This window comes from Varroa destructor, unplaced genomic scaffold (assembly GCF_002443255.2).
Source record: "Varroa destructor unplaced genomic scaffold, Vdes_3.0 BEIS01000001.1, whole genome shotgun sequence".
Classification (NCBI taxonomy): Eukaryota; Metazoa; Arthropoda; class Arachnida; order Mesostigmata; family Varroidae; genus Varroa; species Varroa destructor.
The window spans coordinates 55,058,989-55,075,343 of NW_019211454.1; the positions used below are offsets into that span (position 1 = coordinate 55,058,989).

The 16,355-nt window shown below is 40.1% G+C and overlaps 1 protein-coding gene across 12 annotated transcripts in view; it reads left to right on the forward strand.

The window, feature by feature from the left end:
* The window catches only part of Ca-alpha1T (Ca[2+]-channel protein alpha[[1]] subunit T), a 245,041-nt gene extending 235,621 nt beyond the window's left edge, over positions 1–9,420 (forward strand). For 7 of the 12 annotated variants that reach the window (XM_086976796.1, XM_086976797.1, XM_086976800.1 and 4 more), the window contains one exon: positions 154–9,420. In XM_086976796.1, the coding sequence (XP_086832922.1) occupies positions 154–253 (100 nt within the window). In that variant the 3' untranslated portion in view covers positions 254–9,420. The remainder of the gene's footprint in view (positions 1–153) is intronic. The other 5 variants (XR_015318592.1, XR_015318593.1, XR_015318591.1 and 2 more) reach the window with 5 other exon arrangements.
* Positions 9,421–16,355: the final 6,935 nt, after the last annotated feature.

Consider the following 16,355-nt stretch of genomic DNA (forward strand, 5'->3'; position numbering starts at 1 on the left):
TTTATAAATATGCATTGCATTATCTATTTCGACCGCTTGAGTGTTCGTACATCGTGTTTTCATGCAGTTGCAAAGCGTTTTCTATCCCAAATCACTTTTGGACAGCTGGCGGTTGAACAATAATTGAACGCTCACAGACTAACTGTCCTTCAGTTCCAGCTCGACGGGAAACGGTCAAGCGATGACCCAGCTGCAGAGGAAGCCCCCCCTTGCAGAAGTCGACTGCAGCCTCGACGGGCCCACTTCGGATTAGAAAAGCCGAAATGGAACCGCTATTGGGTAACGCGTAACAGCAGCAAGAGCAACAGATTCCACCTCTGCTGCAAGCTCCATCAACAAGGCGTAAATAAAATGAGCACACATATTACACATTGGACAACATTTTCAGTTCAATCAGAAATCAGAGAAGCGACAGGACGCATGGCGAGACAATAAATAACAAGGGCATATGTAGAAAAACGTACCCCGTCGCAGCGGTTCAGTTCACTCATAGTCCTGGTGGAACCCGTCGAACAACTTCCAGCCAAATCACCAATCTCTAAAAGCACTCAACCTTCCGCCAAAATAACATCAACAACAGGATATTAATCCTAATGCATAGTACAGTACATATGAATATAAGCAATTATAATGGGCCAAGAGCTACTTATATAAGCTAATAATGCAAAAGACATAAAAAGGAAAGCGTGTTCATTCTTAAGCAGCGTGACGAATGTAAGCATGAAAAAAGGCTAGCTAAAAGTGAGCATATGATGCGTCAGTGGAGCGCATATATATATATATATATATATATATATAGAGAGAGCGAGAGAGAGAGAGAGAGAGAGAGAGAGAGAGAGAAATCACTGTAATCGAAATTCAGCCAGCCTTGAAGATCTACCTAAATGAAAATGATTCAATTGAACTAAATTGAATAGTTCAGTCATTATTTAAATCATCATTACACCAAACAGTAGCGCTTGTTAAATCATTATGAACTGATGATCGAGCTATCGATAGACTATTGAATTGGCGGTAAGTATCGTCAAGCACGAGGCAATCAGGTTTGTTCTCTTCGGTTAGATTGGATTGACAATGTTAACAAAGATCTCTTTAATGAGTGTATGAGGTTAGTCTCGGAAAAATAGATGATTTTGACTGCAGACTAGTCAAGAATATTTATTGTATAAGTATGGTTGACATAACCCATATATGCAGCGTGTTTGTCTTATACTGAAGTTTCAAGTCCCCCTTATGAGTTTGCAACGATATTATCCCTTGCTAAAATTAGGTCAACGGCACCATTATGGTTGAAGGGCATATATTGGGAATATATAATAGAAACAATCGATTAGATCTTGCCGAAATGTTCTACGAATGTAGATAAATTGATCTTTCGTATGCAACGAATGCGGCAATTAGTATAAATTATAAAATTAACGATTATCGAGGGTAAGCCAATGGCACGCTTGTTGCTTGTGTTTGATGTGTGTTTGGACGAATCATGATTAATATTTACAGGCACACAGCAGATATTCTGTGCTCGATGGTAATAACCTGATAATAATGCGATGAAAAAAATGGGTATAAGGAGAGAGACAGAGTAAAAAAGACGGAGTTTCACAAATGACCACTCCCTTGAATGGAGTTAAATAGAGGAACTAAACAATCAAGTATGCCAGTGGCACCAGTCGCCCCCATTTCTCTCTACATAGGCATCTCATCCACCTTCTATGCATGTTTCCGCCCCTTAAGTATATCTAACATCGATCCCCCGAAGAAATCGAAACACAGCAAATCTAGTGCCAGAAAAATGGTGCGTTGTGTGTTAAGCTTTAGCGATTTCCTTGGGCTGTTTCTTCCACTCACCCGCGCAAAACCCCAAGACAGAACCGGGACAACTGAGAGTGGTTAGAGGGTGCTACCTAGATACGCGGATTGAAAAAGGCGCTAATAGCCGTGGTTTAAAATAGGACACAAAAACAGCGAGACACAGGTACTAACATACACTTACAAAGATACACGAGATATAAATGCATAGTAATAATTAGAGATAGTAGTAATAATGATATTAAAGTGAGTGATACGACTAAATGCTACTAATCATACAGCACAATAGTCAAAAGATATATCACTAATAACATACTGACGATAGTGTACCCGTACAAGCTACCGACAGAGAGAGCGCATTTTGTCAGCCAAAAAGTACATACACACATATGAAAAGAAATAAGCAAAAAGTCACCAACTATTATAAGTATATTTGCCAACGAGGTACAGGCATGTGTACGCGGATAATACCGGTAATGAACACTATACAAATAAGTGAACAGCGAAGACTAGAATAGCGAGAACCGATAGTCCAGATATGCTATGATTACCATTACACGCGGTTGGGTGCGCGTCCAAGCAGCGCAAAAAGTGCCTAAACGCAGCAGAAAGTAAAGAGGCTTTGCTCGAAAACGAAACTTAAGCCTGCTACCGCTCTTACTGAATTTAGGAAACTTATTGTGTTAACATTATTTTAGGACGCATTTACGGTACTGAAACCCCAGCTTCTAGAAAGAAAAATGTCGCATGTTTATTACAGTATCCGTATTCCTAGATATTGTGCGTTATTGTATTGCTATTGATGAAATATTTTAAGTCCTAAAAACATCATTTGTATTATTGATAAACGCTAGCGACCTTTAGAGTAACAACAGAAGTAAAGCGAAGCGCATTAAGTAGGCGACCCTTGTCAGCCGGTTGGACAGGCCAAACGACCTTTACTGTTGTCTCTGTATGTCACCATACGGAACTGAAGGTCAGAGCACTAACGTGTAACGTACATAAACACACATACAGGCCGGGTCGTTTAAAGCCGCTTCAAGTGTCGTGCCGGCCGCCTTGGTACGCCAGTAGTTAAATGTCTTAACCAGCTAAACAGCAACCACCCCATCCGTTAGCTTGGACGATCGCACGTACATTTTTGTGGCAATTTTGCCCCTGTTTTGGTCCTACCAAATTATATATAGTTATTGCAAAATATAGTTCTTGCTTCTTTTTGTGCGCGGCTCTACTGTCCCGGTATCGATATACAATCTGTAGAGCTAAACGAGAATCGCGACAAAACGAAAGTGGGGGTCTATTTCTTGTACCCAGTTAATTTCTTCTTTATTAGAAAACGGACCCTGTGAGTAACACGGTGTACAACTGGTAAAAGTTAGCTGTACAAACGCGAGAGTTGATTGATCACACTATGCGGCCCTGATATTCTTAAAGGATTTGCGGAGATTAGGTAAAGTGAAAAAAATCAAATAACAGTGAGGAACATCTGGAGTAAGTTCTGGCTGTATTTACTTAAGTAAATACTTTTAAGTGAAGCAATAGAAAACTGGTTCGAGCAATTTCTCATTGATTTAGAATTCCAACAAAATATTTTGCATCTCTTAGAAGGGGTTATGTGTGTTTCATTGAAGAGCACAATAGATGGGAGGGAAGCGCCTTTTTGAAAAGTGCAAAGATAATAATCAATGATAATTCTATCTTGCGTTATTAATGCCCGCTGCCCGAAAGTGCTCGATTTAAAAAGCCAGTTGAAGACTGCCTCAACGTGCGCTCTGTGGAATTATTTACTGAATATGTGGCACATGGGTGCAGCTAGCGGCAATCCCAACTACTACGGGCGTATAAGCCAATCAACACCAATACGCGATTTTGTCGATTGAATAATGCCGTGACGGCAGAATCACAGAAGTTAAGATGCCCTCTGCGACAGAGGAAACGGGGCAGTCGTCGCACGCACCGACGTAACTGTACATGGCCGAACAGCATATAGGTTCATGTGAAACACCATTTTACCGATGCTTTGTGGGGCGCGTATGATATAAATAATGCTATCAGAGTCAGTGGCCCAAAAGCACGATGACGTGCATGATAGCATTGTTTCGTGTAATTTTGGTGCTGTAGAATGAGCAACAAATCGCGCACTTGTCAATGCGGGCTGCTCAGCCGACATGATCACTCGTAAGTTGTAACGACATTGCGCAAAGAGCGATAGGAAAGGACGGGATTAGCATTGGATTTTCGCACGATGAAAAAAGCATAAAAGAGCAGAAGTTGAACAGGAAGATGTTTAACAAAACCAGCAAAAGAAAATACTAACAGGGTTCTGCACTGGACGTCACCACATCCTGCATCTGGTCCTTGAGTTGACGAATCGTATTAGTAATCATTAAGAATAATGAAAACACTAACGCAGCATCTTGTGTAGAAAATGCACAGGTTACCATAACTAAATTACATATACATTCTGAGCATGGTGTACAGAGTAATAACAATAGTCGTTTATAAGAACAGTATCAACATTTATCCTAAGAAAAAAAACTCTTACTAGTAATAATGTTAAGGTATTATGAGCAACTAGAAAAGGAATGACTGAGTTAAAAAAAAAAGTCGTTAGACAGCACATGCTTGACCTTGGCAGTGGATAGGTAGAAATGATATGCTTGTTGATACATATGATATTTAAGAAGTCTACAGGACAAACGGTTGAAGAGACGAGAAGTCTGACTAGTTTCGCTTAGCGGTCACTGAAAGATTAAGTCCGCATTGAGGTATTGGAAAAGGGTCGCGAAGGCAGCAAAAGCAGCGGATGAGCATCACAGTATATAGTAGTAATAGTAATGAATAAATAATGGTAATACATAACTAGCGGTATATACAGATAGTTTATTCAGTGATTTGTAATCGGTCATTATCCGGCACTAATAGGGATAATAATAATAATTATATAACATGTTACAATATAATAAGAAGTATCACATAATTATAAATACAGTTTCTAGTAATAACAGTAAAAGCGTTCAGAAACGGGCGCAGTTAGCTGATTGACATGATTGTACACACAGATGCAAGCGAAGCCGTCTATCTTCAAAAGTTCAGTTATAGAAAATTATGTCAAACGGTGTAAAATTAGGTAGCGGTGCTGCAGGGCTTTTAGACATTATCTAATAGCTATTATTTTCATTGAATCTGTACGTGAAAAAGTAATATAATAAATATGGCGTATGGTGTCCATGGCGAGGATGGATCGTTCGTGTGCTAGAGCACAATGTAAAAGGCAGTTATTCTATTATATCTTGAGTAGAAAAGGTTAGAATTTTAGAAAAAAAAAATGGTTACCTAAATACATAGGAAGAACGAATGACTGAACGTGAGTTTCCCTTCAGTGCGTTTGTTTCCTGCCTTGGAGATGTGAATGTGAAAGTCGTATACGTGTATATACCAATCCGTTAAATTGCACGTCTGTCTAACATTATTCCTCAGCTAGATGGCACAACTAGACGACAAATAAAAATACGAATTTTTTTCGGTAAGGTCAAATATACATCTATATATAGAGAGAGACGACAAAAAGGCTCTAGAGGATTGAACTGTCCACGTATTTTTTACTTTCCGTGAGTAGTTAGAAGACAGTCTGAGGTTAAATTGGTTCCTTATGACTCCGCTTACAGAGGAGTGCCCTAATGCTTTGAAAACGGCAAAGAGTCCATAAAATAAAACAAAAAATTGAAGAAAATGTAATATAACGTTTTGCTCTGGTTGCGATTGATCTAAAAGTTTGAAACAGAAGATGAATGGATTTAGCTTTCACCAGACGTCTAATCTACATAAGTAAACACACCAGACCACATACAGACAACTCAAAATAACCACAATAGGAAATACTACCAGTGACCTTCTGGCGGTTGATAACTGCAATTGAAACACACATGTACATTTATGCCATGTACAAGCATTATGCGGTTATTAAATATAGTGGTATCGAAGAGCGACATTTGACCGAAGTACATGAGTACACAGTACTCGAATATGATATTCATCTTTCATTTTAATCCATCTAGAACAAAGATGCAACGTTAGAAAACACGGCTAAAGAAGTTAGAAATCTCTTATTATAAACACACACGAGAAATGCGGAAAAGCCCGAGAGAATAGTAGCATTTTTCTAGTACTTAAGTACTCGTATCGACTATTGGCCTATGTTCTACAGTAAAGTTGGCCCGTTCAGTCATCGACACGCGAAACAATTGCTGCTCATTGATATCGGACGGACGGACGGATCATCGTGCGTGTTATATCAATAGATACGAACATCGCAAAGTTGTTGTTGTTGTTGTTGTTGTTGTTGTTGTTGTTGTTGTTGTTGTTGTTGGGAGATAAGCAGTTCTGACATTTTCTCTGCATTATTTTATAAACCGAGTAAAAACACATCAAAAATATGATCTTGATAATAGTAGTATCGATAACATCAGTGACACAGCATAATCTCCCAAGCGGTTTTGTCGAAAGACAACATACCAACAACCCTCTACGCTACCACGACAGCAACGATAAAAACGACTGCTATTGGCTTTATTGAACGGTGCCCGCAATTGTGTTTATCTCACTAACAACAACAATGCTTTGTTTAGCGCAGTGAATTGGTACGCTGTTAACGTCCAACTAAGATCCGGAAATTATTGTTACTTCATTGTGAAGAGATATAATAACAATATCACTTCGTTGCAAATGCTAGGTATTGTACCTATTTATCTGGATGATGATGATAATATTAAATACCGTAGACTATTATTGCACATCGATAAAAAAAAACATAGATTATTGTTCGATGATAGGCTATCACTAACAGTAACAGAGCAGAAATAGATTTGAAGGCAAGGGGCGCGATAGGCTTGAAGTTGACTTTTCTACGATGAAATGACAACCAATAGTTAAAGAAGACGCAAAAAGAAAATACGAAAAGATAGAATCGTGTTGGTCTATGGTAGCCTGCTGCAGCTGTGCTGAAAACCATTTGTTGGCACACCAGATAATAGAGTTAAGTCAAACGACCAAAACATAGATATTGAGGAAGTAGAGGAAAACGTGCTTGAGCCACAGCTTCACGTAACAGAAGAGATAACAGGAAACGAACAGCTACTTCTTTGAGGTGGAGACCGATGCTTCAACTGATCGTCCCAAATAATAAATAAATCTTCGTTAAAGCTTCCCTTTGCCCCTTTTTACTCAAACTGGATGAGGCTATAATTAGCCCCATATAATAAAAATACCAATTATTCTCATGGTTACTATTACAGTTCGAAAAAGAGATGTTGCTGCAGGCGAAAATGGTTACAAGTGGCAAAGCAAAAATGACAGAGCGTCCGTGATAGGAAGACAGACAGACTGCGAATTATAGAGTATAATATGCTGTCGAGAATACTAGTAGAGAACGAGTGTAGGGCAACATCTCTGTTTAAGATTCGCTGCCGATGCCCCTTGGCAGTAATCATACTTGGCAATTGAAAACGAACACGGAGGAAGCATTGTACAATCGTTGTCCTATCGATACGATTCGTTCGAGCTATTGAAGAAAATTTAATAACAGTTAATAACTACAACAATATAGTTAGATTTCGAATCATCCCCTTTCTCGACTACAGGCCGCTTTCTGAACACTCGGATTAGATGTAGTGCAACTAAAACGATAACAAAAGCATTCGTATTATACATGTATGTAGTCTGTATGTTAAAGGACTTATAGTTAACCTTCGGAACACTTCTTGAGCAGATCATTCGTCATCCAACCTCAGTGAGAAAGATAGTCATAATAGAAATACTAGCACACAAAGGCTTTCACGGCGATGCACGAGGACGCCATAAACATTTGCACGTAGACACAAGTAGGCAGAAACGATAATCTGAATAATACTAGAAAAAAACTGAGCAGCGTATGATAATACCACTAGTCAATAGTTTCATACCGAGCCTTGTCGTCAATGCAGGAACAACGCCAATGTGTTATGAATGTAATAACCGAAATCACCATATACAAATAAATATAATATATATATATATATAGTTACTTGTTCGATTGTTCCAGTTCAGCCAATGAAATCGTGACGATCTTCATACGTATATAAAAAAAAAAAAACATATATTATAACTGCCCTTCAAATGAGCAATTATCGATGATTTTTGTTTATCTCGCTGCATAAATCCCTAATTGCCATTGACTGCAACGAGTGTGACTGGGACTGAAGGATGAACGAAGATGAATAGTTGTAATAATAATGGTGATAATAATGATAATGAACAATGATGCCATCTTTAATACAGTTCACTCATGAACGGTTACTATTACTTGGACCGTAATCATTGCGTAATAGGTCACAGACTGGGAGAGGCAAGAAAAACCGAGAAGAAAATGAATAAAAAACAGAAATACTGAATGCGTGACGCACGTTATTCGGTGAGGACAACTAATGTTAGTGCTAGTTCTCAACTCCAGTGTTTGGCGAGTAGAAATGAATGGTCCATCTAAGAGAACACGCAAATCAAAGCTGCCTGCTCACGACTGAAAGCGCCGCTGGAAATAAAGTGGAAGTATCATCAGTGAATATATACGGGACGTATAGCCAAGCGGTTATAAGTTGAGAAGACTTTTTTTTGGTTCAGCTTACCTCCGCTCAAAATACACCCAAATAAACACTTACACTTAGGAAGTTGTCTTACGTCCATCACACGTTACAGATCAACAACGGATGGACGAAACGAAGAACATACATCAGATATCATCCATGCATCGTTTCTCCATATTATATAGATACGTCCAGATACGGGTGCGATGTGTAAATTTTAATCTGCTAATTAAGTAAGAGAACTACCGTTGACCGATTGATTTCGACTACGCCGCTTACAAGAGATAATCACAAAGAACTAACAGACGATTTATGCGGACATAATAATCGTAATATATTTAAGAAAAAAAAAATGGCCAGAAAGCAGCACAGCCTGCACCTCTTTATGCAAGTACCCACGTTGTAGCCCATAAGAATTCCAATCAGGTTCACTTTCTCCTAATAATAACAACAATAACAACGATAATAGTACTGTAATAACCCTTTTATTATTTAATCCTTCGCAATTCGCGTTAGCGTCTTGCAAAATTTTGGATCTCCATAATTTTCGACAAGGTTGTATGAGCGTTAATCGATCAGACGTCGATTTCGAAGAAAATTATGTAAAGAATCTTTTTGGGTGTTTTTTAGCCATGGTATAAAGACGCATAGCAGACGTACAGAGAGAATATGGGCTAAATGTCACATAGTGATGAACTCTAACACATACAAACTGCTATAGCGTCATAAATCACAACCGTTCAATTCGACAAGTGTGGAGGTGTCAGGATTTTACCAACAAGATGGCATGAACGTAAACAGTGTAAAGCTGGACGGAGCTAAACCGATCAGCTGTTTCGAATAAATAAGGGGCGGCGAACAAAATACTTTTGTAACGCGGTTCCAGTTATAACGAAGGTATTATGTAGAATAAATATAGAAAATAACTACAATGAATACTGAGTTAATAATAAATCCTATATATATATATATATACACACCTATACTGCGATAACGAATGAGTGTTTTTTGACCTGCTAGAGATAAGTGCTACACTACGATAATTACGCACTGAGTAGAACCCTCTTCATGAAAATAGTTCTTACCTCATACATTGTGCAACTAGGCTAGTGATCCTTAAATCATAACACAGAGACAGGCTCCATTCGGGGCCCTTGTATCATTTATCCTTAAAGAGGACGTATCTGTTATCTATTCCCTAAAATATAGCATTGACAATACTCCAAGTGTGACAACATGAGGTTTATTAATTAGTTTTTCAAAAGTTACGTAATATAGCATTTGACCATATTTATTTCGGCCAGCTATGTCACGACGACCGTGCGTTATCAAAAAGAGATCGTCCTTTAAGTGACCTTTTTCTACGCTAGCATTTTATATACCTGTATAGCATTTTACCTTATATAACGATAAAACGCTAGATAGGTACACGAGTGGAAAGAAGAGAGAGGTTAGTTCGACTTTAGGCTCGCCGCCTCACCCTTGCTCACTCGCAAAAGTAGCAGCCGCTGCCTTTGCTTTATCCTGTGTCTTGCATAAGATTCGAGCTCCGCGCCGTGAAAGACCCATTACTCCAGAGACAACGTAGGACAGCAAGATGGAAATGAAAACAAACTTGGCAAATAATGTCTGTCGTGACCGCTTAATCCTTCGCGTCGTAAAAGCCCTACGTTCTTTTGGCGATCCGCTTTTAACGGCCACTGTTGTAGGCATAGCCTCTGTGGATGCTACAGATACTGCTAGCGTAGTTCAAATCAACATTAAAGTTTACCTTTTCCACTGGGGTCGTGGATAAACATAAAGGCGCAAATAACGTAAGAATCCATGTATAAGCCAGAAGCCGAGGAAGCAGAAGCTGCCGTGATTGGGCCGTAGTAATGGGGCGTCTCCCACTTTTGGGATGTCCTAGCAGCTAGTCGATACTGGAACTTTTTTACGACTGTTCTTTGTTTTCTATGGTTTCACCGCTACTTTGGTTCCTCGCGGTGTTTCCTGACTTTGATTCAGCAGTCTATGCGCGTCTCTGCGCGTATGTGAGTCGCTATGCTGTCTGTTTACCCCTCAAACATAAATTGTACTTGTTCAACATTGCAATCTTTCCCTAGGACTCCTCAGCCGGATTGTTCCGAGCTTGTCCCATAACTGCAAAGCCTCCCGTTAGCCGTCAGCCATACTTTTACGGTCCGCTAGACTCCCTTGCTACTCTCTCCACCAGCACATGCTTACGAGTTGGGTCTGCCCCTGGTTCTTTCTTCATTCACTTGGTAGTTGCATCATATTCATCGTTGGTTTGCTCATACACTCTCACCTTTGTTTATTCCCAGGGAACTCTTGGCTTGGACGTGCGATGCCATTCAATGTTTTCCATGGCTGGAAGCCAACAGAACTAGGGGAAAGAAACAAAATAGACTTGTGCGTAGCATCGCGTTCATCTGCGTGATAGATGTCAGCTTTCTTGTTCATAGACAAGTGCAGTTGCAGCGAGGTATGTCAATGATCTTTAACGTGTTGCATCAGCAGCTGGGCTTCCTTTTATCACGTAGCGTGATGAGTAGTACTCTAGTCAAGGGCGCTTTATTCTACTAAAGTTTAATGTCAAATAACCAATGAGTAATTTCGTACGTGTACTAAAGCATTTATAGAATGAATTGAAACGGTGCTTTCAAGAAATGAAATACGTAAAAGGCGAAGCGTCATATAAACAGGCCGGGGCTGATTTTATGCGTTGGTTCAAAAAAGGAAGTGGATAGGAGGCGGTGAGGGAATTCAGACTCGGAATCTGACCTATGGCCTTTCTGTAAATGGCCTAGTAGTTTTCTTATGTTTTGCTGTTAAATAAACGCTGCTAGAGAAAAAAAATAAAATAACATTTCAATGTGAAATGCCTTTTATCATACATAAACAATATGTCTCTCCGTTGCCTAAGCATGTCCTGTGTCATGCCTTAGCGATTTTGGCAATAAACGCTTTGATCTATTTGCCATATAGGTAGGTATAAATTGTGCTGAATGAAGTAGATGTACTTCCTCAGTGGACAAAACGCAAAGGTATCATATCAATCATTCGCTTTTTCCTGCGTCAACTTCCTTGAAAAGGGTAGAAGTTTAGGTTCTCTCGTAAGCTGTTGCTCGATAGCAGTTCCGATAAGTTCGATCAGGACTTTTATGCCACAAAGCCTATGAGAAGTGTGAAATGCTTGCTTCTTTTTAAAATGTATGTTAACTTTATGAGATGAGATGCAATGTCCTTACTAATAACCCTTTTAATATTGAGATAGAACAGCAGCGTCGCCCACACTGCTCAAACTGCTGGTATACCATTGGCTTTCAAAGCGACATTAAACGTCTAAAGCCTTTTCTTCCTATTATAGCACAGGTATTACTTATGTGTGTAGCGTTTAAGAGCTTTCTTAGTGGAGCTACTTAACAAATGGGGTTTTCCCTAAACGACGATACCAACATGCTCACAGGATCTACTCACCAGAAACCTTATTTTCATTTCCGGTTCGTTTAAATGATTTGCTAATGAGTACGGGTTTCCCGACGACAAGTTCCAACTGAGCCTTTTTGAGAATCATAGAAGACCGCTACAATATAAGCTTGATCAACAATACATGCGTGTTCCTTTTTACTGTACAAAGATTTTGTTTACATTACCGAGGTATATTACATATGAGGCACAGGCGCACAATCCGCTCATGACGATAAAATTCATTAATGATACAACTCTGGGGTGTTGCATTTCTTTCCTATTGCTGTAACTCTATAGATAGTTCCGCTAAAACGAATATACAGAGGTCTGTTTTATTTCGTTTTATCATCTCCGGTGTATCAAACGTATGCGTTTGCGTCAGTATAGATGTGTTATACGATAGATTTTTGAAACAGCCGAACTCGACCCTCGATAGCAGCAGATTCTTTTTTATCACTTTAGAACTTGATGTAGCAAATGAAGCCTATCTTTTTTGGTTGATGGCAACAGTAGCTTGGTTCTCTCATTGTTTCTACTAGCGTTGCTCCCAGAAATCGCATTATCGTCTCGAACACTTCGTCTAATCTTCTATTCCCTTTGCCATAATCTCGTCAGGCGGATTATTCGGGTGCCGTAGGGCCCATGGCCTAACTCTGAAGAGCGGATCTCGAATACTACCAGTTCATATGAAATCCAATCGGCTTCAGTCATTTTAGGTAGAATGTTGTTTGGTATAATGTTTGCTAACGCTTCAAGAATATGTGCCGGTACCACTTAGTTGATATATTGATGAAATCCCTAAAACAACGTGGTCGATTTGTTTCGTAGATGTTGAAAAATATACTGCTTGGATGTTAATATCACACACTAATAGAACAATTTCTACGCTAAGTAAATTCAATAACTTGTAATATAATGGTGAATGTAGATGTCAGAATTATTTTGCAATAATGGTAATGACAATTATATGAAAATAGATCGTGTTTTTTTACTCTATCTTATCCAGCACGCTTCCAGCCAGCATTGTTAGTTCTAAATGTTATCAGTTGGTAAGAGGTGATCGTAACAAAAACAAGTATTTTCGCATAATAGTACTCAGGTGTTAAATGTTTAGTTCGGTGCCTACTTTTTGCAGCCCTTTCCTAAAAACATTTCTCCATTGCTATAATAAAAAATCTCTGCCAGCTATGAGTTCTAAGCGATCTCGCCTTTGACCGCGAAGTCACCATGAAATGACCTGCTTAGTTCGCCTAATCCTTATTCGCTAAGGGCAATACCCATTAGGACTAAAAAGGATTTTTAGAAGCGAAGGTATAAAGGAGCTACACATTGTGTAGTTGTAAGTCTCCCTCTTCTATTTTTCCCGTCTAACAACCTGGCACATTTTTTGTCGTTCTAGGAACTGGCTGTTATGTTAGCCTATAGGTTTATGTCGATGGCGTAACATACTCTGAGCAAACCTATACGGCCTGCGTTTGTAAGCTTGGTTATCATCCTAAAATGTGAATATTTGCGGAAACGGCAGTAAGCACAGTTAACTATTGGCTGGCAGCAAAGTTTGGCTGATGTTGCTTGGTGTTCTTCTTCATACAATCAGGGTATCCGTTCTCCCTGCATAACGCGTTCGTAGGATCCGGATGTGCTCGTAGCTTTTCTCAGATATGCTGCCTGACAGTGATCCTAAATCTAGGAGAACCACGTTTTCCCTAAATAGTCAAATAAAGTCATCCGTTATACTGATTAAAGTGTTTAATTACTACTACTGCCGCTTTTCTTTCTCACACAAAACATATATACACATATTTACGTAAATATACGCTTGGTGTGGCATTACGTGCTTAGACATATCTGAATATAGGAACGGCCCTATTGCGGTGTCTTCAGCAACAACACAGCCAGTAGCTGAAGGGCATTCTGATAAACTAATCTTATTGTTCTCCCGGGAATCAATAATGCTAATCAATAGATGTACTCAGCGCTTTTCGCTATGTTCCACTCCAGCTAGTCATCGTATCACTGCATTTCATTGGCCCATTAAGTGTTGCGGAACGCGTACAGTTATATACAGATATCCCCTTCTACATCTTGGCCTGGGTGTGTACGCATGTGTGTATTTCGCGTCCGCGGACTCTTACCATAACATCGTCGAAATGCTGTTTACCTCCGTTCCAAAGTGGCCTCATTTGTTGGCTGGCCTGGCGTCAACGCCTGGCTAGCTCATGTTGTTTTCGTCGTTGTGGAACAGAACCATCAATGCGCGCCGTGAATAGTTCGCCCAATTCAACTTGTCTAACGTATGGCATGTTAAATAGAAGATAGACGCAGGAATTTGTTATCGGCCATGGGATTGCAGGTGGCTAGTAGCAACTTGGCTACACTATTTGTGCCCAATCTAGCTAAACTACCGCCGAGTGGTGCTTAGTCATGACCAGATAGGTAGATGATTGGGTGGGGTTACAAAGCTTGACCTGCCTTCATTTGGATACGTCACTGCTGACGCTCGCCAAGGCAGGGCCATCCGCCTGCATTAGCACCACCGAATTCATCGTCAGTGACTGGATGTCCGCCCCTTATCGCTTGGGTGCTCAACAAGAGCGATTCGAGCATCTACGAAACCACTACCATGGAATACAGCTAAGTGCCATCATATAACAGTAATAGCATGATGTGACCGTGCTTAGTCGAAACAATGACAAAAGCTATATAACATGCTTGTTGTACGCATGTCACCATAGAATTATCTGCTTCTCTGGTACAGTCACGCTTGGACAAGGACTCACACGTCTATGCCTGACTACATGTAACAGTAGAAGCAGGTATATAATTATGAAGCTTCTGCCAACTTTTGTCGATGAATGAATTGTTTTGAAAAATCAGGTCAAAGTTTTAGGTTTTTCATTGCAGACCTCTGCCCCTGTTTCGAGCAGACTATGTAGACTACAAAAAACGTATACCAACCTATTAGTACTGGACCAACTTAGGAGTTTTCAGGTAAAAAAAAAACTGTATAAGAAGCAGTGATACGCCCGCTTCGTCCTGCAAAATGGCGATTCCGCCGTTTGACTTAGCCTTCCGGCCCTATGTGTTTTTATTTGATTTCGTTTTAGCTTTTGGGCTTCACCGGTTAAAGCGTTCGCTTGGTGAGCGATGCTGTCCTTTGTCGCTGGCGAGTGCCCTTCTCGCTATTTGAAATCCCGTGTTCCGCGTTTGCAAGCCAGAATCTTATGCGCGAAACCAAGATGAACCTTCAAACAACTAAGGGCAACAGCTAGTCGAGCTACATTCACCCGAGTGGTTACGCGTTTGCAAGAGCATTTCCCTGTCCAAACAAAAATTGCCCTGTGTATTAACGGTTACGCTTTCTGACCTAGCAATACTGTCTTCTACCTATCCTTACCTCCTGCTACCGTTGGGACAAACTTTGGCATCGATTTACTGCTCCAGCGCCGTTTACCACAGTCGCAAGCAGCACCATTTCCGCCATCAGCCTTCGAAATGCAAAGGTAGATCCTCCACAATTCGGACTAACTTTGTAACGATACCTTCGCTTTTGCCGGCTGTTGCAGGTCTAAGGCCCCTCGGTGACTATTGGGCGAGGCATCTGTGATCCATAAGAAAACTGGCGAAAGGACTGTTTTCTGTTCTAATGCAACATTCTCCGAATGACGGTAGAAGCATGCAGGGGTCAGAAAAAGAGATTTTGTACAAGATATAAACTACCTCCAAACAGCTGCTTATAGAGTGGGGGGAAAAGGCAACAAACAGCAAAGGTTACGTGGTGAACGCATAACGTATGCGTTTTTTTTACTTAGTCAAGGTCAAAGTGGACATACGACTACACTATTCGTTGTTATCATATATATCGAAGCATGCATAATCAATATGGTTTTATTTAGCTCTATAGCTTGTATCCTATTTAATTTTGACCAGCTGTCTTAGATCACTACCAATGCGTCACTTCGAGCGCCCCATATCTTACTGATTAATTTAGGGTTAGCTGAAATTGGTACGCTAGGTAAATTGCTGCTTGAGCTTATGACGGCCAAGCTCACAATGCAGAGGTGACTCAATAGTTTGTCCGCAAACTCCTATTTTATACATCCTTAACGTGAAACTCCAATTTCACGCCAAATTACTCTCAGAAGTAGCTATATCGCCTGTACAATCACTATTGTAACATTGATCTACCGTAAAAAACAGAAGAGGAACAAATAATACAGTCATATATGAGATGGCGTATGAGGAGATGTACGCTAATATCCCATGGGTTTGCTATTGCTTATAGGATCGATACACGCAATACAATTGGACATTTTGAGCTCGTTCCACCGTGTGGAACCAAAAAGATCCTCATCGCTCTTGGGGTGGATTACGCTTGAAGGATATAGGTAGCAGAATCTACAAATGCTGTCTCTAGAGGTGCGCCATCCGGTTTTGGCCGCTCTCGTTTTATCTCTT